A 25,314-nucleotide genomic window follows, 5' to 3' on the forward strand; every position below is an offset into this window, starting at 1 on the left:
AGGAAAAAAAAAAAAAGGAAAAAAGTACACTTAGATTAACTGATACAGTACTGAAAAAAAAGAAAATATGCAGGACAATTGTTTGAGGAGCTAGTAATTAAAAGTTCTACCTACTGAGAAGTTTCCAGTTAAGAGACAAACCTGTACTAACCCATGCCTATTCCAAAAACCTCTAAATACTTGTGTTGAAAATAAGTATCCTGAACAGGAAAACAACTTGGAGAAAGTATGAAGAAATTGTTAAAAATAAAACTACTCAAATAAGACTTACATAATCAGATCTAGTTAATTAAAATCAACAACTTCATTGGGGTACCTCCACTAAAAAAGTTGAATGATCAAAGCCCCATCCTAATGTTGGTATCTATCGCCAATTTCTAAAGTTGCAAAGAAAAAAAAAAAAATCAAATCTGCTATGCAACTCAGGCTGAATATTTCAGTAGGAACATTTAATAATCATCAACAACATAATGCACCACCAAGACATGCTGTACACCAGAACTTAGAGGTATATATGGACAGACTTTGTCTTTACAGTAATTTTCCCAGACAGATAAAACCTGAAATTGTCTCTCCAGGTTTTTAAGATAGACACTAGACTACTTAACAACTGAAAATGACTAAGAAAACAGAAATAAAAAAAGCTCATAACTCTCCTGCTGCGTTTTCACACTCAACTGCTTCATTCCAAACTCTGTTTCAGTCTCCCCTGGGCTGTGAGCTGCAGGACACTCCTCTCTGGTCCCTAGGAAGCTTCTTTCCTGAGATGTCCACCTCCTCTCAGGAGCATCTCCTCCTCCTCCACGGCAGCTGCAGGCTTCTCGCTGAGACACACATTCCTGCCAGATCCTATAGCCTCTCCCTGAACATGCTCCTTCTTCGAAGAACAAATAAGCCATCTCCCCTTCCAAGGGTTACCCTCCTTAAACCTGCCTTTTGAATTCAACACAGATTGAATAAAAACCCATGGTACTTTAAAGCTGAATGGCTCGGAGTATCTCAAGTTCACCTAGAGTGAGCAGATGTTCCTCCTATGTACTAGGATTTCTTAAGAGTACGTTACAGTAACTCCTCACTTGAGAAGGAAAGTAACCCCATGGCTGCATCTGAGGAAGAAGGGAAGGGATAGTTGAGATAGTATTTATTCAACCGTTTCTTAAAGGTAAAATGGAGTGACACGCTGTAAAGAAACTTTGCTTCTGTTCCTAACATCGACTTTAGTAAATAAAAGCCAATTAAAAGGTTTTGAAAAATGAGATGTCTTTTGTGTCAGGATTACCACACATCAGACTTCTCCAATTAGCGTACAAAAAGATGTCGACACTACTCGACACTGCATTCTAGTCACGCCACGCTCTTCCCAAATTCAACACTAACTCAAGAAGAGCTTATGTGAGAATATAAAGAAAAATCAATAACAACAATTCCATTAAAAGTTTGAGAAGCATCATTTGCTATTACACATATGCATTAATATTATTGAAACGAGGACATATGTTTCACTGCTAAAATGGAACATTCCAGAGTAGAAATTCAAGACAGCAATTTTAATAGACAACATGCTCTGCCAAAACAGCTCCTGCAAGCAAAGTTAAAATCCAGCAGCATTTGGTTAGATCAGACAATGAACAACCACAGGTTGGGCACAATCGTAGCGCTCTAGCTCACCTCTCTGATTTCATGGCCAGCTCCTCTATATGACTGCAAGTCTTCCAGTATTCCTTCTGCATCCTTTAACACTACATTCACCTGATTATAAATTTCCTTTTCAGATTCTGTAGGTTGGGCATCTAAACGGCAGAACATATTAAATATATATATATATTTTTAACAACAATATGGAATTCAACAGGCACACCATCACCTACGGGATAAATTCTTCGTGCGGCAACTCATCAAGAACTTTCATTATCTGAAGAGCTACTACAATGTATGAGGAACTCCAAGGGAGTAATCACATCCATTTTAGTAGTCTTGTAGCTTCATTTAGCATTCCCCAAAATCCACCTGGAATCTATCCTTCCTGACTTATCTAAAATCGGGTTAGGAGAAGAAATCCTGGCAATTCATCTTTATGACTATTCTATCGGTCTCACCATGGAGTGCAGGACAAGCTCAATGGATGAGACCTGGGTGAGCACTCAACACGTTCCCTGCAGCTGTCTCAGGAGGTGTTCATGCCAATTGTTATCAAGAAATACTGCACCAGATTATTTTCCATCTTCCCTGCCTCCCTTTTTACTGGGTGGGAAAGGAATTATATTTTTTACTTCTAAATAGATATAATTCTCAAAACATATTCTTCATTGCACCAACTGTAAAATCAGATCGTAGACCAAAAAGATCTAGTGTAAACTTATCTTTTTTTTTTTCTTCCTCCTTCTTTAAGGATACATCCTGTCTCCCAGTTTTTCTATAATTAGCTAAAGACTTCCAAAAAGTATATTTGATCATCATTTCAACAAAGCTACATATACATGTTTAAAGAACTGTCATTCAATAAGAAGTATGTTTTGAGAAGAATCAAAAGGCTTTAAGCTTTAAAAATAATCACCACATACAAATATCTCAGACCTGGTTTATGTGATAAGAGACAAATTTTCCTTTAAAATTCTGATGGAAGCTAAGCTATAAGGTTAGCTCCTTTTACATTGATATTAAAAAAATAATTACTGAAGATCTTACCAAAAAAAAAGCCCCTACTTCTCTGTATACACAGGCAAAATATGTTATGAAATAAATATCAGGACATTTTAATCCAGGATTTCCCATTCCAAGAGTTAAGCTATTAACAATAGATTCCTTTTTACAAGAACAAACAAATGCTATCTATGGACAACATATCCTCATGATTTTGTGCAGTTTAAAGAGTCTGGAAAATGTCTTTTTAAAAGTGCTTTTTCCATGATCCATTTGTATAACTCCCACTAACAGTGATGGAATTTAGGTACATACATACATTAAAAAAAACCCACCACAATGTCCTAGTGTTACACACTAGAAAAAAAAAAATAGAAAATGAAGTTTGTATGAGGAGAAAATAAGTTTCGCATGCCTTGCCTGTCTGGATTTTGCTGCAATTTTTGCATAGTTCTTCTTATTTTTATGGTTTAATGCATAAAGAGAGGGCATTATTAGTAAATATGCCTATATATAGACCTTGCAACAGTTTAACTGTGATACTTTGAGAACCACCAAGAATCATCACGGGTGAAAAAAAAAGCCGGTCACTCCTTTTAAAAAAAAAGTTTAAGAGCACCACATTGATTAGGCATCGAGTAAAAGTCACCAATGCTTTTCAGATAATCACAAAGGTCACATTTATAATTTTGAAAGCTGCTGAAGACTGCTGTAAGAAATGAAGACAAAAAAATGAGGGAGAAGAGCAGACAGGTAAGCACCAGTTGACTGGCGGCAGTTCATGCACAAACATGAAATGCTACAGTGAAATACAGACTAAAACGTGAAGCTCTGTAACATTCCAGATTGTGGTGTTAAATAATGCAATCAAGACTTGCCACTTGGATCGTCTTGCACTAGGCACATCTCTTGCCTATTTAATTTTTCATGATTTCTTTTTCTTCACCCTTTCTAGTAAGCAGAGTTCATTTTTCAATGGGGACAGAGAGACACAAGAACCATCCTTCTCATTTCAAAACCCACCAACAAGCAGAACGGATAGTACTACGACCTTCAGGTTTAAAAATGAAAATCATCTTTCTGATACAAATTTAGTGGCCTTCACTGAACAGCTGGCTATGCAAGTCATCACCTTCAATACCTCTGTTTGTGTCTTTCATTTAGGATATAATCATTTCTCTAAAGTGTTCCAGGAAACCTAAAACAATGGTTAACTTAACTTGTTGGAATGGTGGGGGTTTGGGGGATTTTTTGCTTGTTTGGTTTATAACCAACTCATAAACATATATGTTTTTAAAATCCAGTAGGTACTGCATTATTTGCCTCAAGTAATAATGGCCTCAAGTTGTACCAGGGGAGGTTTAGATTGGATATTAGAAAAAAATTCTTCACACAAAGGGTTGTCAGGCATTGGAACAGGCTGCCCAGGGCAGCGGTGGAGTCACTGTCCCCAGAGGTGTTTAAAAGGTGTTTAGATTATGTTCTTAGGGACATGGTTTAGTGCTAGAGTTAGGTTAGGTTATGGTTGGACTCGATGATCCTGAGCATCTCTTGCAACCAAAACGATTCTATGATTTTATTTCCTTCGCTACGTAGTTCATTTTGGTGCACCTAGTCCTCTACAACAAAAGAAAGCTGTAAACCTGATTTGTCCCAGCTAAGTTCCTCTCTCATCTGTAACTCTTCTGCACCTAGAAAAGAGCTCAAATTAAAAAGTAAACCTAAATTCTTTTATATTCACATCACAATATGTTTAAGGATGCATTAGGACAGATTTTAAAGGCACAATATAGAAAATGTTAAAGCTCTAGTGCTGGCTGGCTCAATGCACTTAGTTTATTTGCTTCTCAGTGCACATTAGAGCATTTTATTTTGAAAGCCCACCACAGATGGGCTCCTCCTAAGCACTGCTGTGATCTTGCACAGCTGGAGGTAGGATTCCCCCGTATGAGGATGTACCTGCGGACTCAAGCTATGGGACTTTCGCTGGAGCATCACTAATAGCGGAACTCGTTCCTTCAATGTGGAGTGCACGGAGTTCACTTCTCAAGTTAGACTTGACAACTAAGAAAAAGCGACCTGGGCTGCCAGGCATCCAAACAGCAGGATGAACGAGGAATACAATTTCAGGAATTCCCCTTTTCCCTTTCCATGGATATAAGTTCCCGCTACAACTTTATGACAAGGCTTTGCCTTTATCCGGCAATGTTTTCCATAGAAAGAGCAAATACAGCGAGCACACCAAAATGTTCTGAGCTTTGTGTTGTTGCCCAGGGAGCCGACTCCTGGTTACTCAGGGCAACTTTCCCATTTATAATCCAATAGTAACAGAAGACTGAGGTCCCTCAAGTAAATGGAGAGTTAATCTTTAAAGTAATTTTAAATTTAATCAGAACATTACTGCACTAGATGCAATATACATTTAGAGTTCAGAAAGCTCACATGATAATGTATTAAAGACAAGAGAATAGACTTGAAACAATATACAAACGCTGTTATGTGAACTAAATGCTACGCAAGTGTGACAACATATTGCATGCGGGGAACACACACATTTAGTGACTATTTAAAAAAATATTTGGCTAGCCTACAGAACTAGTAGGGAGAGAAATTTGGGGTTAAAAGCTTATACTGCACAGCAAACACTATTTAAACTGAGATTTTTCCCAGGGAAGAAGAACACATCAAGCCATCTGAAACTGGCTGGGATAAAACTCACAAGCAAGGGAGAGAAAAATCCCAGACTGCTGGAGATGAAATAAATTTATTCATCTCTATCATCATGATGATGGAGAATGCTATCGTCGTGGCTCCTCTGAAATCCAGCCAAGCTCTTTGGAGGCAAGGCAGAATACTTTCAGCGCTAGTTTGAGATCACCATCTGCAACCCAAAGTACTCTGCATTTGAGCTACTATTCCAATCAGTCAATTTGGAAAGGATTTGCACCGTGACAGTAACGACACCAACGTAAAAGTTGAGCTGTAAGTTTCCCACGTTGTAGGTGGCTGGTTTACATTAACAACATTAATATTGTCCTTACAAAGCTGTGTGTTCTCCTCTGCCTACGTTAAAGTGGCACTGCAGAGAATTTAGAAGAATACTTAAGACAACTATTTGCTACAAATCGGTAAGGTGGATGACCAAAGAAAACATAAGCTTAACCAGTGTTAAGGCAAGGAAAAGCCAACAGCCCATTATATCGTTTATTGGAACATTTTTTTCTATGTATTCTGACAGTCTCACAAATCACTGGGATCTTGCACCAAGATATAATAAATATGTGAAAAAAAAATCTTAAAGTCTGAAACCTTTCTAAATTTTGGGTTTGTATCCCTATAAAGCTTTATGGACATCAGACTGTTTGTTCTTTATAGTATTGTGCAAGAAACGTTTAACCAGCCTGCTCACTCCAAAGATAGATATAGATTTAAGAACAAAAGACTTCAAACTGTATATTATTGGGCCAGGCGTAACATAGAACTGCCCAATTTGTTTTTAATACAGAGCTTACTTGCCCTTCCACATAAAAACATGACATAAAGTATCACAGGATTAAGTGCCAAGTCTTGAAGAAAGATCTTGACTGTGTCAAAGCCAAGATCCTGTCAAGGAGAGCTATCTAAAACACAGTAGAAAGAAGCATGAACACACAGTACAGCAGCAGAAACAAATGCCAGAGCAGGGTTCAAAATGAACAAAGAACAGTCTAACAATTCGGCCATGATATAAATCACTTAATTTGACTGCGTATGTAAACATTTCATGGCAGCAACCTGCTTACTCTCATGCCAAATCTTGTTCATGCTCAAAACATGCATTGAAAACAAAATTGATAGCTAAAGAATTGGTATTTTTTTATACAGCAGCAATTTTTACTGAATTGATTTCAGAATTATGCATCTTGTATCCATCTATCTTGAATTTATTTTAGTCCAATTAAATGGTTTGCAGATTAAGCCAGAGCTTCACAACTCCATTATTCTCCCATATCAGTTCTCCCCACTTCACTAAATCATACCTATTCTGATGATATGTGAGATTCAAACTGGCTTTAAACAACAGTTTTGATTTCTGATTTTTGAACACAGCCCTTGACTATCTTCCCTTTATGACTAATTTGCATGACTATCATCTTCAAATAACAATATATTCAAAATAGATAATTGATAAAATCAACAGTACAGCATAAGAGTTTAGAAAAGTTATCACTTTAAACATCATTGAAGCAATAACAATTTCTCCAAGCATTCACTTTCACATTAGAACTTAAATAACTAATTGCTATTGCTTCATCAAACAGAACTGAAAAATAATTTGAGGGAAGAAAAGAAGATATAGTGAATCTCAAATTATCCATATCACAATACGTCAGCAATTTTTTGTTGTTATTCCATTGTACTTTATCACAGGGTCAAAATGCACTTGAACATTAGTTTTCTTATTTTATGCTTGCTGATGTGCAGCTAGATAAAGCAACAGCATACCCCAAAATAAAGTAATTAAACATGCAGAGCAGCAGCCAACACCACTTACCTGCCATTCTTAGGCTACATTATATCGAGCAACAAAAAGTAAAAGCAAGAAATAGTAACAATATGTGAACCTTCCAGAAGGCTTGGCATTGATCAGACAAGTTATACATCTCTTTTCAAAATCAATTTCGTCTCCATGCTCTTAGTCCCCCTTCTAAGGAAGGATGAGGTTAACTGTCAAACTTCAATGCCAAATCAAATAAGGTTCACATATACACCTTTAATGCGATGATGTTGGAGAGCTATGAATAGCTGTTGTGAGCCAGTCTGTATACGCAGCATTATTCAGTATGCAGGGGCACACTAGAAGAAAAGTGATTCATGTTCCATCCTTTAAGGTGCATGTCTCTCCTTGTAACTTCAGTATGTCTTCAAATAATTCAAATTATTTTTAAAGTTATGATTAAAAGCAAACAGAATTTTGGTTTAAAACAGGAACCATATCAGATTCCAACAGTAATATATAATTTGAAAGCCCTGCTGAAATAAACATTCTCCATTTTAGAAATGGAGGTTGTTTTAAAACAAATTATTGCTTTCTACAAAAATCTGCTGAACAGTTATCCATAGCTCAGGCATGCAAAGCTGTTAGAAGGATGGCAAAGTGAAAACACACATTTAGTACATGACAAATGCAGTCTACTGCAGGCAAAGAGTAATAGATATATAAAAATCATCTTCTCACTTTCAAAATCAAGGAAAAAATTTGGCCCCTGCTCAAGGTCTGTGCATGTCAAAACTTTTAGAAGGTTCCCCATGTTAAGGTACCTGCCAAGACAAGAATGAGAGAAAAGAAAATTTTCTTTTTGTAAGAAGGAACAGCCCAAATATGGTTGATTGAAGCAGTGGGGGGAAGAAGACCAGAGAGTTCCATCAGGCATGAACCCATCCTTCGGGCTGTCACCCTGAGGAGTGGGGGACACCCCCACCTCGAGGGCATCCAGCTGGTGGTCCCAAAGATGCAATGCAGCTTGCCTGGAAGAAGTGACAACGTCACCAACATCTTCAGGGTTGCCCCTTCGAGAAAGGGGCAGAACTCCAGGTGAAGGCATCGCCAGGGACCAGTTCTGTCCCGGTACCCCCAGCACCAGTCCTGAGCAGGAGCAGCACGTTGAGAGCCGAGTACCACATCTGCAAACATTGCCATGGTAGCCATGCTACAGATTTTTACCCGATGGGACACCAGAAAGAAAGAGCTTTAATTTTCTCAGCCCTTACAATTTTGTCAGAAAGCCATTCTAGAAATAGAAAACATCATTTCAGTGTGCAGAAAATGCTAACACAAATATGCCACAGCTCTTTTCCACAAGTTGCCTAAAACATTCGTGAAGCTCAGGTAACTCCACTTCAGACTTTTGGATGTAAATACTGCACATTAACTGCACCATGAAGGACCAAACCAGGATCAGGAATGATTTAGTACTCACTCTTGTATAGGATTACAGTGAACAGCTGCTCAGCATGGATTACTAAGGCATACTGACAGAATTTTTTCCATTTATGATTACTTGATTTGCAGGCAGATGGACAGACATCACTGACCACAGAGACCCAAAACAACTAAGCACAAGGAAAAGAAAATTTACACAGTAGCATGATGGTGGCTTGGCTACTACTGGAGGAGAAAAAAAAGAAAAATAAAAGAAAAAAGAATGGAAAAAACACACATGCAAGTCTTTTTTTTTTTTTTTTTTCTTCCCAAATCATAGATTTGCAACAGAGTCCCCTAGCCTTCACTGCAGCAGGTATAAGCAACCCTACTGTTACCATTTTAAATGCATCAGCTGTGAAGGGCCGAGAGACTTACTTTCAAAATCCAAGAAAAAATGTGCTGCATTGTGGTCTATGTCCCTGGTTAGCACCTTAATGAGATTACCCATGCCAGCAAACCTAAAAATAAAAATGGCAAAATAATTTAGTTCCAATAGCTGTTTCCTACTTTAAGTACACGCCTGGGGCTCAGCAGAGCAGGGCTCCCATCGGGTTTTGCACACTGGATCCATCGCCTTCTGGTGGGAAGTAGAAAACATGCACTTACAGCGCATTTCCATTCCCATTCTTCTCAGGAAGGAGTGATTATTGAAAAAATTAAGAGTTATAGCTTTGACAAAAATAAAGATCTGAATTACTGGCTCTTTATCTTCCTTATTTAATAAATCTGAAGAATTATGTTACTTATGATGACTGAGCAATTGTTTGGCGTAACTGGAGCGACATACAGCCAAAGCCATTATTGCTCAGGACAAAAGCAACCTCAAATGGAACTGGTGTCATCATAAGCTTGATTTTTGCTGTCTCTCCATAATCCAAAACAAATTTCAAAAGCCTCTTAGTAGTAGTCATCTGTGGCCAACGAACACTTTTTCCCATCAAATCACGTAAAGTGACAAGTTAAATGTGTTAGACTTTTCCAAAACCAGGAGATAATTAAGTTTCAACAGTTGTTCTTATGTTTGCTGTCACATCCCAGCTAAAAGAAATGAGAAGTGGAAGAAAAATTACATAGTCATTAGATTAATCCAGGTCAGATAAATTAACAGTTGCAAACATTATTGTTTCAGAAATCGATACCTTCAGTAGGACTATGAAAACTGCATTTCATAACAAGGCAGCCTTTTCAAGGATTCTCCCATGTTTTACAGAGCTGAAAACATAACATAAGAATCATTGCCCTAGAATATCAGGAGTTCAGAGTGCTGCTGCAAGATAAGCACAAGACACTACCCGAAAATCTGACTGCAAATTATTTAAGAATAAGCCATCAATAATCTGACATGTGGACTCAAGCATAAGATCTAAAAATCAATTTCAAATTAGTGTAACTCTATCAACCTACTAGTGTATGCCTTTTTTTTTCCTCTGATTTTTACTTCTACTGAAGACTGATGCTTACTTGGAGGGAAGCAGTGTGACAGTAAGAATTATTAATTTATTAGTAATCAAGAAAACTGAAGCGACGTGAAATTAAACCAAATTGCCTGGCAAAACAAATTTTCAGAAACTCTGTTGCCAGATTTCTTGAGTTCCATAAGAAAAACACAACTGGTGTGTTAGGGAAAAGCAAACCAACAGGAGAAAGCAATTTACTTTTCAGGATCCACAAGATTCAGCAATAAATCACACAATCAACAAAAGCTAGAGAAGGAAGTGGGAATTAATACCAGATTGTTGAAAATTACTCAGTGTTTGCTTCAACAACTAGTTACATTAGTCATTGCTCCAGCAACTTCTACAGAGTGACCAAAAGTTAAAAATCTAGATTTTTGGAAAAGCAACTTTGAGTGTAATCTGACTGATGACAGTGGGTTGCGCACATAGAAGCTCATCACTAGGTGTACACTTGCTTTTCTGCACATTCAACTTTCTCCTTGAAACACCAGAAAATGTAAGTCCTGCTTCCTAAGCATTTGAACTTAGTTTTCTGGAAAGTTGGATCAGATTTCCAAGCCTGTGAGAAACACCCATTATTCAAGGAAGTTTTAATTTAAAAGTGTTCAGTTTGGAGATTTAACTTAAAAATTAATATATTAAAATGTGGGGTTTTTTTAAAGAGGCAGCTCTTCCAGAGCTTTCTATTCCACAGTTTAGTGAACTCTTCAAATGCTACAGATGCACCAATGCTGTGTGCACGAGCAACATCAGAAAGCAAAGCAAACACTCTTCACCATCTCACAAGCATGTTCTGTAACACAGGGCTGAAAAAGCTACCCAGTCCAGTCCCCAACAACAACATTCATAATCTGGAAAAAGCTGAAATCCACAGGCATTCTTAAACAAATATTTTCAACTAGGGCAATAAGAAGCCAAAAGCACAAGCTGCCTAAAGCTGATTGAATCTGTAGATTCAGATTTAAAAACCAAACCTCCATCTCAGAACAGTGTATTACATATTTCAATTCCAATGTTAAGAAGCAAGTAGCGAATACACAGCAGTGAATGGTGTTACTGCCTAAAGAGAACTCTGGCTATACCTACAAGTACTGCCACGCTTTGGCTCTTCAGCTGCACCAGCCCCTCCACCTCCAAAATATTTTCAGTACCTCAAGTAAATGCCTCTGTGTAGGTTTTGCCTTTGTTTTGATATTAACCTCTCTCCTAAGAGTCTACAGGTTCACGCATGTGGTTTAAATATTGAAGAATGTTACTTCTGCAGGTCAGAGTAGGGGCTTGCATACAGCGTTGGAGTGTTTTGAAGGTAAGTTCACAGAAGAGCACAGAGCCAGGGCAGAGCAGATGGTTCAGTTGAATCCCCACCACTTCCTAAACCAAGTAAAGGGTCAGGGGCTCAGTTTTGCAACACAAATACCTTCACTGAGACCTTCACCCCTCAAAGTCTGCCAGTAAGAATATGCGGTTTCTTTTCTGGGAGTGAGTTTAACAAATAGAGAAGCACGAGAAGAGGTTTGGGAGTACAGTGAAACAGCAGATATGAAACAAACTCAAGCAGAAGATGCAACTGACCTCACAGTAACAGTTGAGTGAACAGCCTCTCTAAGAAAAGGAGAGGAATTGAAGATGATCAGAATGGATTAATTCAACTATGACAGCAACAAGATGAAAACATATGATATAGGGATACATTTCAATTTACATGAATACAAAGCTGCATGAACACTTGTTCATAACAGACCTCCTCCCTCATGCATTCAGCATACTGAAAAAATCACAACAAACGTTTGTCATGTCATAGTTTCACATATTAAGACACCTGATCACATTTGCTTTCTTAGCAGTGAAGCATTTGTCACATATTGAGTTTTTATGGAGTGAATGGAAATCTAGAAGAGGCTGGAGAAACACAGTGTTTTTGAAACCTGTACCAAGATGAACTTTAACAGTTACTCAAGAATATCAATTATTCCAGAAGATTTGTTGCAAGAACTGCAAAATAGACCATTTCTACAAGTTCGTAATCCAAAAAGGTCAGACTTCAAGAAGCTAGAAAGAGAGCTTGAAAACTCAATTTAGACCGAAGACAAGATATAATTGATGTAGCATTTCTTGGGAGGACACTTTCCTTAGCATTCAAGGTAATGAATACAAGATCCAACACATAGGATTTTACTCTTCTGGTGAGTCTAAGCACTAGTTTCTTGAGCTCTCTTTTGACCTTCTGGAAACAAGACTGTGGTGTCACAGCATGGAACCTCCCGGATGCACGGAAGCAGCCGCAGGTCAACGTGCCATGGCTCACATTAGATGGCTCTACACTGCTGTACATCATTTTGCTTCAAAGGGTAGAGCTAAGCAGCAAGAAGAGTTGAGCTGTTGCACTCCGGTGGAACCCTATAGAAGGAAAAATGAAAACCGCCATTTCTGAGAGGCGGCTATGTCAGCAGAATACCTGATCAATCTCGAGTACAGCTGCCTAGATTATAGATGTATCAGCCTCCTGATAGATCCAGATTAACTAAAGATTCTTGTTTTGTTCAAAGTGGCTTGTCATTTGCATTTCTAATGGGCCCACGGCACAGGAAAGAAGGTCCACTACTGGCGCTAATATCAAAGATGATGACAATCTGCACGTAGTAATAGAAACAGTCTACAAAACCAGCCATTACAGGTGTCTTCAGGGACAACTTCTGCTATTTGATGCCCTGTAAAAGCATCACCAGCCCGGATGACTTTGATAGTTCTATAAATACCTTGGTAAATCACCCCCACAGGGGCATGCCCGGTCAGTACTGATGTACCAAGCACTCTTCCAATTTCCAAGTCCACAACTTCATCTGGAGTAGAATTACTGGTTTAGAAAGTCAGATGTGGTTGCAGTTAACCAGCCCTGATGCTGGGCTATCATTGTCTAGTCAAGGACAACTTCCAGCACTAACTGCATCCTTCTGGGGCACATCGCCACATCACTCAGCCCCAACTCAAGAAAGATTTGAGCCTATATAAAGAGCAAAGCCAACAGCAAAAACTAACACTGACTGAGTTTTACGTCCTGCAGCTGGGCTCTGTCTCAGAGCCAAATAGCTGACTTAGAACATTGACTGGGGGTGACTTTTGTGGGTGCTAACACAACTTCAGACCCACAATTGTTTCAGCGCAACTGGAATGAAATCCACACCGAAGCTGTAATCCTTGCCAAGGAGAATTTTGCATATTGTAATCACCAACATAAAAATATTAATCCTGACCAGCCTTAAGTACAGTTTAGGTCACTATCTATCTGTTCTTCCACAGCTTCAGATTGTCAACCTCTGTCCAATTTTATTTGGTATTCTCATTCAGAATATAGTACACTTCAACACTTGCAAACTGTTTTTTTCTCCCAGGGTTCTCATTGATTTTAAGATTTTATAGTGCAGTGTCCAGAGGTAACTCATTAGTTAAACCAAGAGTGTAAGATTTGATAAAAGCACACTTAAAACCACTGAAATCTTCTCTTGTCATGAATCCAGCATCATAAAACCAAAGCAGAAAAAACCCACTAGTATCTGTCCAAAAACTGACTGGCCCTGTGAAGCTGCCCAGAATCCCTCCTGGCATTCTCCGTACTCAGCACAACACTCCAGCCACGTGGAGCAGGTTATGGGAAATCACAGCGTGAGCCAACAACGTGGTTTAAACTTGACCTACTTGCGGAGGAAGACATACGGAATGCCACATTTCATTACAATGATTTGGCCCATTACAGCCTTATGGGGTTGTATGATGTTGCGTGTAGTGTCATGATCAGACAAGCGGAAAGCAAAGGCATATTTTCAAAACAAGCCTTGCACGCATGCCCTTCATGCTGAAAACATCCCTGACACGTTTCAGAATTTTTTTTTTCCCACTCAGCCAAGCCCAGGGGAAATTCAGTAGAAATACATGATGCAACTAAATTCAGCTGAGGGCTAAAGAAATTTCCCCCTCTCACACCTGAAAGAAAAACTGTACATTATCAAGGATTTTGCTTGCAACTGGTGAGCGACTGGAAAACTTACTCTTGTTAAAGGTAAAATACTACAAAGACATTTATAAGTGACATTTTACATTTTGCTTTGTTCTACTGGAAGAACAGTATGCTTTCAAACTAGTTTAAAAATAACCTAAACAAACAAACAAACCTCGCCAGTTAAAGAGATGAAAAAAAAAAAGTGTTTCTGACCACTGAAGAATGCCTGCTTCAAGAAAACATCACCTTTTGGAAAACCATACACTATTCCCAAGACTACTTTTAATGAAGCTTCAGACTGAACAGGAACACCCAGAGCATGAAAAATCTACTCCACAAAAACCTCATAGCCATGCCCCGGTGTCTGGCGGAGGAAGTGAAGCACAACATTATATGGAAAGCACATCTAATAAAGAGCAAATATTTTCTTCCAGGGATTGAGTTTGAAATTTTCAGTTGGTCATCTATGTGTGGCATAAACCTCCCATTCAGAGATATTTTGGTAAAATAGTAAGTGAAAAACACTTATAAAATTAAAAGCCTAAAATTAAAGGATAACATTGTAGTGTTAAACAGTTACAGTGTCACTACATAAAGAAAAACCTAGCTGAATGACTCCCTATACTATTTTTCTAGAATGATAATCCTATCAGCCTGGCAATTGTTTCAAGGCTTACTGAACATTTTCTGCCTATAGCATTTAGCCATGAACAGGGAGGTGGGGGGAAAGAGACATTAAATAGGTGGCTGCCCACATCAGCTGAATCCCAGTCAGCCCTTAGCAATACACAGCATCACAGGGCAGAGAACCTATAGGATTGAGCATCGTTTTCTCTCCCGAGGAAGCATTCGAGCTTCACAGGCACTGAGAATATATCCGCCCTCAACCTTAAAAGCCAGAGAGTGCTGCAGAGATGGAAACAGGCTTGTAAACTACACTGTAGGAATCACTATTTCAGAAGATCCTAACATTTTCCTTGGATCCAAACATGTTTTTCCAAGTCTATTATCCATTTATTTCTCTTCTGAATAGCACTGGAGGAGCGCAGATGTGCTCTGACACGTTCTAATTCCTACTATTGCTATTAGTGGTGTTTAATAAGGATCTGTCATTAAACAAAATCCCAAGGCAAAAAAACCACACTGTCCAGGCACAAAATAATTATTGAGGTAACAGTTAAAAAAAAAAAAAAAGTAGTTATCACTCAGTCTGGAAAACACATGGAAAGTATCAGCTTTACATTTAGGAAGGAGAAGCTTAGTGCTAAAACAAGTTAGATTTTGGATAAGCCAGTCTCATTTTCAGGACTCATCATAGATACAGTAAAATTATTAATACTAAACCTATCCGTTCAGATACTGCCATCTAACTGCTGAACCAAACACAGATACAAAGTGCCACACCAGTCGCCAGGTCTGCATAAAACACACAGTTTCATTCACTGCTGGACAAGTTCTAGCAAACGTAAGATTTCATCAGTTTTTCTATACAGGTTTATGACATAGTTCACAGTCTAAACCTATACAGGGATCTGTGTGGTGCTTTCTGCTCCTGACACCTAGTGGTTACTGTTCCACTAACCACTAATTGCCAGTCAACTATAATACGAAGAATAAAAGATATATATATATTTAAAAAAAAAAAAAAAGACAAAAAAAAAGACAAAAAAACAACCACAAACACATCACCAAAAAACCCCACAAAACAAACACAACACAAAACCTTCCCCCCCAAACCACACACAAACTTCGCTGAATTCCTGGGGCTTCGATCATCAATATCTTACCTGAAGAGTGAAAAAATGTTTACCCTGCCAGATACAAAATGTTTGTGTATAGGAAAGTAAGTATTCAGGCTACTTAAAAGCTGCTGAAAGCTGCTTCTGATGTTGGTCCTCTTGGCTAAACTGACTTTGATACAATAAACTGTTCTAGTTGAAACTAAAGTTATTTTTTTTGAGATCACACATCAACAAAGTCTGCTTTCTGAACAAAACCTAATTCAAAACCCGTCCCTATCAGGAAAATGGAGGCCTGCCAAGGAAAATAGTCTAGTGAAGAAAGGCTCACATTCCTCAAACCAGAATTGTGAAGTCCGGTCAGGCCAATGTTTATTCGGTTCATTTTTCCACTTAGAGGAAACCAAGAGAAAGACACTGAGGAATCCACAGTTCCTTTAGAAGAGGGACTCTTAAAGCCTTATTAATTCGGGAATGTTTTAGTAGCACAGCTGACATTGAATAACTTACTTGACAAGCTACAATAAAGTATCTAAGTGTGCCCACACAAGTCTGGAATAAACCCCAATTATTTTAAAAACAGAACTTGTATTGAAAAGCAAGAGACTACACTCCAAAAATCTGCTCTGATTCACCCTCCAACGAGTAACCACACACGTCTTCCAAGAGTGAATCTGGGGCTAAAAAAAAAAAACCAAACACCAAAAAACAAACGACCAACAACTGTACATGCTTTCCTCTTACAAAATGATACGAGCTCAACATGCTTTCTAGCTTAATTCTGCATAACGCTCTTTTTTTAAATTCAATTATATTGCAACCATCAGGAGGAAAGAAAAAAAAAAAAGGAAAAAAACCCAAAACAAACCAAACCACACACAACGATCCACTTTTTTTTAGTTCAGGGACACTTACATTCAAATGCAATTTCCCCTTCTCTTTCTCCTTCACTTTGAAATCTGAAAAGCCCTTTGCAGTGCTGTAACTCCTCCAACAGAGGTCACCACCTCACAGCTCCATCTCCCAGAGAACAGGAACCTTGGAACAAACGTGTTCCACAACCTGAGCGCCAGCAATTTCCTTCCAGCCCAAATACTGCATTTAGTCCACGATACTGTGACATTATCACGGAAACAGTGGCTGATCTTGAAGTCTGTCTTTTTTCAAAGTAAGCTGAGAATATTCTTATTTTTATCAGGTACATAAAGATGTAAAAAAAGCATTTAACAAGAGATGTGGTAGATTTATAGATTGCTTTTTTTTCTTTTACAAAAGTTTCTTACTCTACAAAAGATGGTATGTCTGTTAAAACTGTAAAACTGTTAAAACTGTTAAAAATACTACCACATTACCAAGAAAGTTTCATATTTTAGCAATGTCAGCCTGTAATTTAACAGCTGTCAACCTTGTCTTCAAAAAAACCCACAAAGCAACCTAACAATAACAATAATTTCTATAAGTCCTCCTCCTACCAGCACTTCATCTCAGTGTAAAGAAAAAAAACAACAAAAAGCCTGCAAGTTTTACTTAACTGCTAGAAAAAAAGAACAATTTCAATTCCTACCTTCGCTGTAGTGTCTAGCCCAATTCATCTGCCACCTTTTAGTCGGCATTTCAGTTGTGAAAAAGCACTCCTCTTCAAGCCTTGTTTTATTTGGAAATGTGTTTTCTTTCAAAACAGGTGAATTCCTGTCTATAAGAATCCAACTCACATACGTGTCAGCGCTCAAGCTGGAGGAGGGTGCACTGAGGCTCTGAGAAACAGCCTTGGTAATGCTGCCACCTAATGTACTAGGACAAGGGGAACAATCATCTCCTAAATACTCAAATGAAATGTTTTCTCTTAGTTTGGCTCTGAACTGTTGCACCCCTTCAGTGCCCTGGCTTGCAAATCCTACATCAACAACATTATCACAAATCATCTAAGTCATCAAGTTGACAGATATAAGTATCCACTGACATATTCTATCTCAAGAGATTTTTTTTTGAAATATCACAGTACTAAATCATGAACTGTGTGTGTACAAACTGGACACTGACTGTCCCTCTGAGAATCCAGTTCAGCGACACACCAGCTCTGAACTCCCAAGAGGGAAGGGAAGTCCCATGGCTTCTCAAATAATGCAGCTGGAAGGGCAGATTTCTGTATTTCGGGACAGCTTTTGGATTACTCTGTGGCACTGCCTGTTTCTGAGACACTAGTCAGACCACATGTGGTTGCAGAATACAGAAGGCTAATGAAACACATTAAGTTACTGATGGCACAACAGAAGATGACTGGCAGAATGATCCTCCTTCCCATCCCACCTGTTTTCAGAAACGGTCACAAAGCAGACAGGCATTAGGCAGCATGGGGGGCGAGGGGAAGATAAAATTGGTCTCTACATGGTTGTTTGCTTCTTTGAAGTTTCTTGAGAGACTTCTTGCAAGATCAAGGTTCTACAGCCATCTTTGTTATTTCCAGTTACTTCTTCAGTTAGTGTCATGAGTCAAGTATCAGCTGCTTTTATTGAGTCTGGATAGTTTTTCTTGTTAGAAAGCAAGTGTAAAAGAAACCAAAACAAACAAAACAAACCCCACCAACCCAGACCACACTGGTCTAGATTCCTCTAGGTGTGCTACATATAATCATCTTTTATCTCATTTTCCATCCCTCCTAACAAACCTCCAATTTTCTTTTAGTCTTGAAATTGAACTAAAGGTGTCCCGTAAGTGTAAGATATCATAAGACAATTTATTTTCATCTCCCTATTGGAAATATGGAGGGACATATTATATAACCTGCAATCCATTAAGATCAGTAGCAAGTCAGCAGAATATCATGCAGAGTTACGATTTCCTGCGCTAGTCCATCCACGGACTCTACAAGCCCATCTTCTCTCAGAAGGAGTTTGCAGCAATTCTTCGGGAAAATCAGGTACATATGCAAAACACAAAGCCATTACAGTATATTGAATACATTTAATAATCACATCTGGCTCAGAAAAATACTTGACCTGAATATACATACTTACTAGAACCACCACCATTCCATGCTCTCCCTGTTCCTGCTCTTCCCTAGGCATCTGCTCACATTTGAAGGTTCAGGTTTCATTGGATATTAAGCTTTTTTCAAGTCTTAACCTTATTCAGAAAGCAACATTCAGTTAAGTTTGCCTCATTCTTTGAAGCTTAACCAAAGTTTTTAAATCACCTCCAGATCTTTACTCTTGCTAGCTTATTGGTGCTTTCCTACTCACAGTGTTGCTTTGGGTCAGGCTTCTGCCAGTCCCATCGAACCCTTCATACTGGTGCTTCCCAGCTGGTTTAAGATTCTGTCAATCATTTGGCAGCTACTTTGTCTCATAATAGCTGGAGAAAGTGAAAGCATCAACAATCAGACACCCGAACTTCAGGGCTGCTGAACTGGACAACACTACCGTGGTTTATAAACATTTTTCCTTCAATAACAGAAATACTGTTGATTCATGTATTTTTTTTTTTTTTAAAAGAAAACAGAAGTGTCTTGCCATGTGCTGTAGCTGTTCACTGGACTTTTTTCCTCCTTCTGCAGGCAGTACCATTTCCAGCAACATCCCTCGAGCTTCACTAGCTTTTCTGGATAACTCTCACCTTCTTGAGGAAAAGCAGCACTGTTCTAGTGGAAGAACAAGTGGGAGGTGGGAAAGGATGAGCAAAACCAAGCGCACACGTGCAGAGGGAAGATGTTGATTCCTGGAGACTGTACTTGGTTAGATAGACTCGTGGTCTGACTCAGTTTATTATGACGACTCTTACAATGTATCCTTTGCAAATGTACCCCATGCTGTAAATCAAAGTTTGCACTAGTTTGAACTGCAGTTTTGATAATACTTATCCATGACTTCGGAAGTAAAAGGCATCAAACAAAAAAGGTCCTATTACTGCTAGTACTTGATGTTTTTCTATTAGCTTACAGTAGATTTGGAGAATATTGCTGCATGCTTGCCCAGTTCCTGGACTCATTCCATAACCCCAAAGAAGCAAGACAGGAGGCTATGAGGACTGTTGGTCTGACCCAGCATTGACATAAGCTCCCCTAAGAATTACAAATAGGTGATACAAACCTCATCAAAACCAGCGATTCTGCGAAACAAGTATTTTAATACATCAATGATGCAGTAAAATAAGGGACAATTAATTTGGTGACATATTTATAAAGACATATACTCTTAATTTCTGAATGGAGTATGCACATAGTTTTGGACACAGCACTTGGAAATGTTTTCTACTATTGTCAACAAAACTGAAGACAAACCAATTTAATCAGCTCCCCAGAATTCAAAGAGCTTTTTGATGATTAATCAGAAACAGAAGAAAAATAAATCCTACCTCACATTTGGTAGCGTTATCTTCCCAGTCTGACAGCAGACAGGCACCTATGCTGGCACAGCACAATGAACATGAAGCATAACGCACACACTCTATGCGGTACCTCAGATGACAAGTAAAAGGTTATAAAACTAAAAGCTAAAACCTTCACATGAGCACATGCTACCTCTTCAGATTTGTAAGCCAGTTCAGAATACCAGTTTCTGGTATAAGGCATCTGTTTCAGAGGATTTGAAGTTACTGTGTAACTTTAGTAAAGAGACTGAGGAAGAATGAACACCAACATCTCTTCATTCACATCTTCCAAGACGTTTAAGCACAATCTTCCAGGATAAGTTCTTCAACATGGCCAGGCTACTGTACCCTCTGCATGCTAAAAATGCCTTTACTGAAACAATGGGACTTCTTCACATCGCTACAGTGAAGAGTTTTCGAAATCACTACCAGGCTGTGTGATGAGGTACCATGCAAGGTAAATAGCAAGCACTTGCAACCTGGCTTAACATCTTTAACCACAGAGAGGCATAAACCAGTTTCTACATCAGCACTTTGCAATGAACACTAGAACTTTCAAAGTTGTAGAAACAAAGGGGGAAAGAGGAGTTCTTGGAAGAGAAAATGTCTAATTTTCAGACCAGTCAGATTTTCTGCCCTTTAATATAGCATAATTTTTGCTTCTCATATGTCAGGAGAGTTTTCAAGCAGGTTAAGTCGCAATTCTTACCTACAGCCAGTGCTGCACTCTGTTTTCGGCTTCCAGTCTGTTTTAAAGGAAAGAAAGACTATGAAAATTCATTCTTTTGGACCAAAAGTCTTAAATGTAATGCTATGTGACCTTCTAAAAGCAATGTGTTTCTATTCCAGACACTGAATCATTTTTCTGAATCTACTTCATGAACATAGTTCTAGATACACATGTCACTGTGACTGTTGAAAAAATACATCAAAAAAATAGAATGCAGAACTGTGTTTTATCTCTAGGTATGTAAGTACAGAGGGAACACAATTATTTGGCAAAAAACATGTTTCTAGGGAAAAAGGCTGCTGGTGTTAGATAATCCATAAGAACACATAACCCATAATAAAATAAACTTAATTACTGAAGAGTCAAAGCTGCAATAAAACACCAATGGCAAATTGTTCCACTTGCATTTCCCTTTGCAGACACAAACTTTAGAGATAATAAGAAAGTATCCTTAATTCAACCATACAAATTAGCTCTTGAAAAAATTCCTGGCTTGCATGCTGCCCTCCACAGAAGGCATCTTCATGTCACCACTGAAAACCATTTGCTTAACAAAGAAAACTCACCTTCTTGCACAGCCTTAGTGTGCTATACACATTATTAACCAACTTAAGGCTGGTGAAATAATTATTAGTACAGTTTAAGTGAGAAGATATGGAGTACTACAGTATCTCAAAGCAAAAAAAAAAGCGCCTGTCAGACATTGTTACAACTGGAAAAATTTATTTCTCCGTTCTTTCCAGTGTATGCATCTCTCTCACAGAGGCTTCCCCCTTGACTAGGATATTCTTTGAGTAGCGTCTGTGTTTTCCTTTACCAGTTTCAGCTTCGCTTTGCTCTCTCAGGAGTAAGCAACAGCGAGTAGTTCAGGACAACAACTAATTCACAGGACAAAAAGAGGGTTAACAGCACTATCTTGGTAGGAGCTGTTACAACTTCCCTAAAGCTCATCCACTCTCACTAGGCATAATTTCAATATGTTTTTTTCCCCTCCTCATGACTGCAAACTGTTCGGTTCATGCTTTGAGACAAAGCAACAAAAATCAGACACTGACTGGAAAATGTTGCTCCCCTGCAGGTCAGAGATGAACAGAACTGACACTGTTGAGAAGAGAAAACGAAACAGAAGTTTGACCCAACACTACAAAACCCTGATTTCCTGAAAAAAAAAAAGAAGTGAAAGAAAAAAATCAAATATGACAAAACATTTAAGAAAGCTAAAAAATTCTACCTAAAAATAGGTTTAGAGGGTTTTTTTGGGGGTAGTCAGGAGCTCTTATTAAGATGATTTTGGGTGAGAGTCCAACTTAATTCACTGGGAAGGAAAGAAAAAGTCCAAATCCATTAGAATGACCAGATGATAGAAATAAATATGAAAGTAACAGAGGAAAAACAAACAAACCACAACACTATAGCAGCAAGGCTAGGGACTTTTAGAAAAATGTTTTCTAACAGCATTAGTTCACTACCAAACAGAAATGTCTAAATTTTCAATGAATAAAATTATTAGAAAAAAACCCCAAAAAACTAACTAGAATTGCTCAGGTCTTTACATCCTTTCAGAATGAATACTGCTCTTGCAATCACAAGCACTTACCACCTGCAAGCAAAGTGTGCTGATGCTGAGGCAGCTTGTCCTGCAGGCTTCAATGAACGAGTGAACGGCCTAGTAAAGCCATCAGGCAACAGAGAAGCAACCAGGAAAACTGAGAATTATAGGGCAGTTGGACTGTCATCAATAACGGGCAATAACGGGTATTTTAGGTTTAGAGGTTAGCACTTTGCAATGTAATAAAGCACTGTCTAAATGGGGAAGAAATTGACTTGCAAATCTCTAGCAGTCAGTGAGGAATAATCAGTAAACATCTATCAAAAAAGGCCAGATATGAACTAAAGGTGAGATGAATTCTTTACACAATTAATTTTTGCACTTCCAGATGCACCTCACTTCAGACACAAGAGTATCTAAACGAACAATTGCCTATTGTCAGGTTCAGGGTGTATTACTTGGGTTCTCCCAGTTAGTACAGAGGATCTGCAAAGTATCTGAGCTGCCTTCTGACTGATTCAAATAGCAACAGGCACAAGATGAGACATGTATACTATATGATTTAATATGTAGTGAAAATTGAATAATACGGAACCAAGCATTTCTTTCAGTTGCTTGTGATTCTGAGGCAGCCAAGTATTTAACATTATATTACAGAGAGAAGCAGCTCTAGGCAGGAAAATTACCTTTTATTCAATGGGTTAACAATTCACGGATTTTGTTTAGCTTTTTTTTTTTTAAATACCATTTTATGGAGCCAAATAGCATAAAGATTAATGCATCCCACTGTATGAGTCTCTATTACACACCTCCCTCCCTCTTGACTTGCAGCCGAACTCTATCACAGCAGAAAAAGGTCAAAGCATACGCTAACATCTCAGGCCAACTATAGTAATTAAAATAACTACCACGACAGTTGGAGAACAAATGTGGAAAAATACCTACAGCCATTAGAGAGGGCCAGTGGATAATCTAAACTGCTGCTATTCAGAAGAAAACAAAACCAAGCATCACTCAGTTTGTCAGAAGAAAAGCCGGTAGCCGACGTAAGTTAAATGGTACCCAAATACAGAAGATACACTGAGTAAGCTTGGCATCATTGTAGATAGTGAAATTTGAAAAAAAAAAAAAATCTAATAACTGGCTTACCACTGAATAAGCCCTGTGTTTGGGTATCCACCTCATATTGGAACTGATGTTGCTTAACTCGGCAGCACATGAAAGATTTCAGAAGAGGAAAAACTAACCAGTAACTTCAAGTGTGAAACCAGTGTCTCCTGCCCAGTGCTGACTGACCTAATGGAGAAGGCCCTAAACACAAGCACAGACTTGTCAGCAACTGTCAGTCAAAATCTGCTACAGCAATGGTCATTTTGCGAGCTTTGCCAACACTCGGGTTTTTCTGCCTAGGAAGAATTGAAAACATTTGAGTAGTAAGAAAGAATCGACAACAGCTCCGCAATAAGAACCTAATTTACTGCCTGTGTACCCGATTGGTACCTCAGCTCATCAGGGATCTTTGAAAGAATTACTTCACAAAGCTGACAACAGTTTATATTAAAGAAAGCTTGCACAGGATTCACATACACCATGTGAAGTATTAGGCATCCAGGCTTTCACAGAGCAAATGTTTAAATTGAGTGTTTGAAGTTCAAGTTTGCACAAGGATCTCCCTTGGTAAGCATCATCACCTTGACCTCTGTAAGCCAGAGGTGGACTACAGCCCAGATGTTCTCCATCCACGAATCTTAACTCCTTTTACACATTGCTGAATGGAACAGGCTCTGGCTCCAAGCCTGCACCACTCCAGTAATTTTTAGACACTTTTGCTCTCTTGCTTCAGTTACAGACTTGAAATTAAGTTGGAGGAAACCACTCCAAAAATGGGTTACTCTGAGAAGCACACATTAAAATATAAAAAATAATCTCAGTCCAAAACAGAACTGCAGGTCAAATACATCCCACATCTCGTAGGTAATAAAAAAAGAACACTAAGAAATGTTTAGTAATAAAACTTGATTTTTACTCTAGTAACAATAACAGATGGCTAAGCTGTAAAAAATAAATCATAGATAAGATCACGTTTCAAAGGAAGTTTCGGGGCATCTGCAGGTGAACCCACAGTTCAATACTGAACGGAGGTGAACTCCAACGTTACCATCAGAAATTCTAAAACAAGATTCTGAGATATCTGTATGTCAATCAGGCATTAGATTAAGTCTATGCAAAGGCAGTGCAACACTACTGCAAAGTGACCTTAGTTCTTTATAAGAAAACAAATCCATGGCTGCCTGCTATAAAACCACCTTTCTGACTTCTGGCTCCAGCTCAAAATCTTCCTTCTCATTTTTCTTTACCCTTCTGAAGCTAAATTTTATCTTAAAAGTCTCTGTGTTATATTAAGCTCTTTCCTAACCTATATAGTTTCTCAATGCTGTCTTACAGCATCTCGTATTACTTGCAGCACTCAAACCTGTGCTTTAGGTTTGTAATATAATGATAGAAAGGGTGATCTGATATGAAAGCTTTCTTGGCAGTTCTCAACCTGTTAGACACCTGCCGAAAGCACACGGTCAGCTTGGTCCTTTATTCACAGATTAAAATGCATTTATGCCAATATAACTCATATTCTACACAGCTACAGTGGCACAGATAATTGTAAAGCTTGTATGGCATAAGAGAATATTTACATATATACAAGACTAATATTCAGCATGAAAAATTGTATTTTATCCACTTACAGGTATGTTTTCCACAACAAATCACTGCTTTGGCTTAGTGGAAACAGTAAAATGAACTACCATAATCTTCAATTTTGCATCTGGTCCAAGCTTTACATAGAGGAAAAAAACCTGCAAGTTGAAGACCAAGACAA

At 38.4% G+C, this 25,314-nt stretch overlaps 1 protein-coding gene across 2 annotated transcripts in view; it reads right to left on the reverse strand.

The window, feature by feature from the left end:
• CYRIB (CYFIP related Rac1 interactor B) overlaps window positions 1-25,314 on the reverse strand; it is a 52,322-nt gene that overhangs the window by 9,142 nt on the left and 17,866 nt on the right. Inside the window, exons 3-5 of one of the 2 annotated variants that reach the window (XM_065628119.1) lie at window positions 20,870-20,906; window positions 7,859-7,941; window positions 1,669-1,790 (exon numbers count right to left, since the gene is read on the reverse strand). In XM_065628119.1, the coding sequence (XP_065484191.1) occupies window positions 1,669-1,790; window positions 7,859-7,931 (195 nt within the window). In that variant the 5' untranslated portion in view covers window positions 7,932-7,941; window positions 20,870-20,906. The remainder of the gene's footprint in view (window positions 1-1,668; window positions 1,791-7,858; window positions 7,942-20,869; window positions 20,907-25,314) is intronic. The other variant, XM_065628120.1, reaches the window with a different exon arrangement.

This window comes from Caloenas nicobarica, chromosome 2 (assembly GCF_036013445.1).
Source record: "Caloenas nicobarica isolate bCalNic1 chromosome 2, bCalNic1.hap1, whole genome shotgun sequence".
Taxonomy (NCBI): Eukaryota; Metazoa; Chordata; class Aves; order Columbiformes; family Columbidae; genus Caloenas; species Caloenas nicobarica.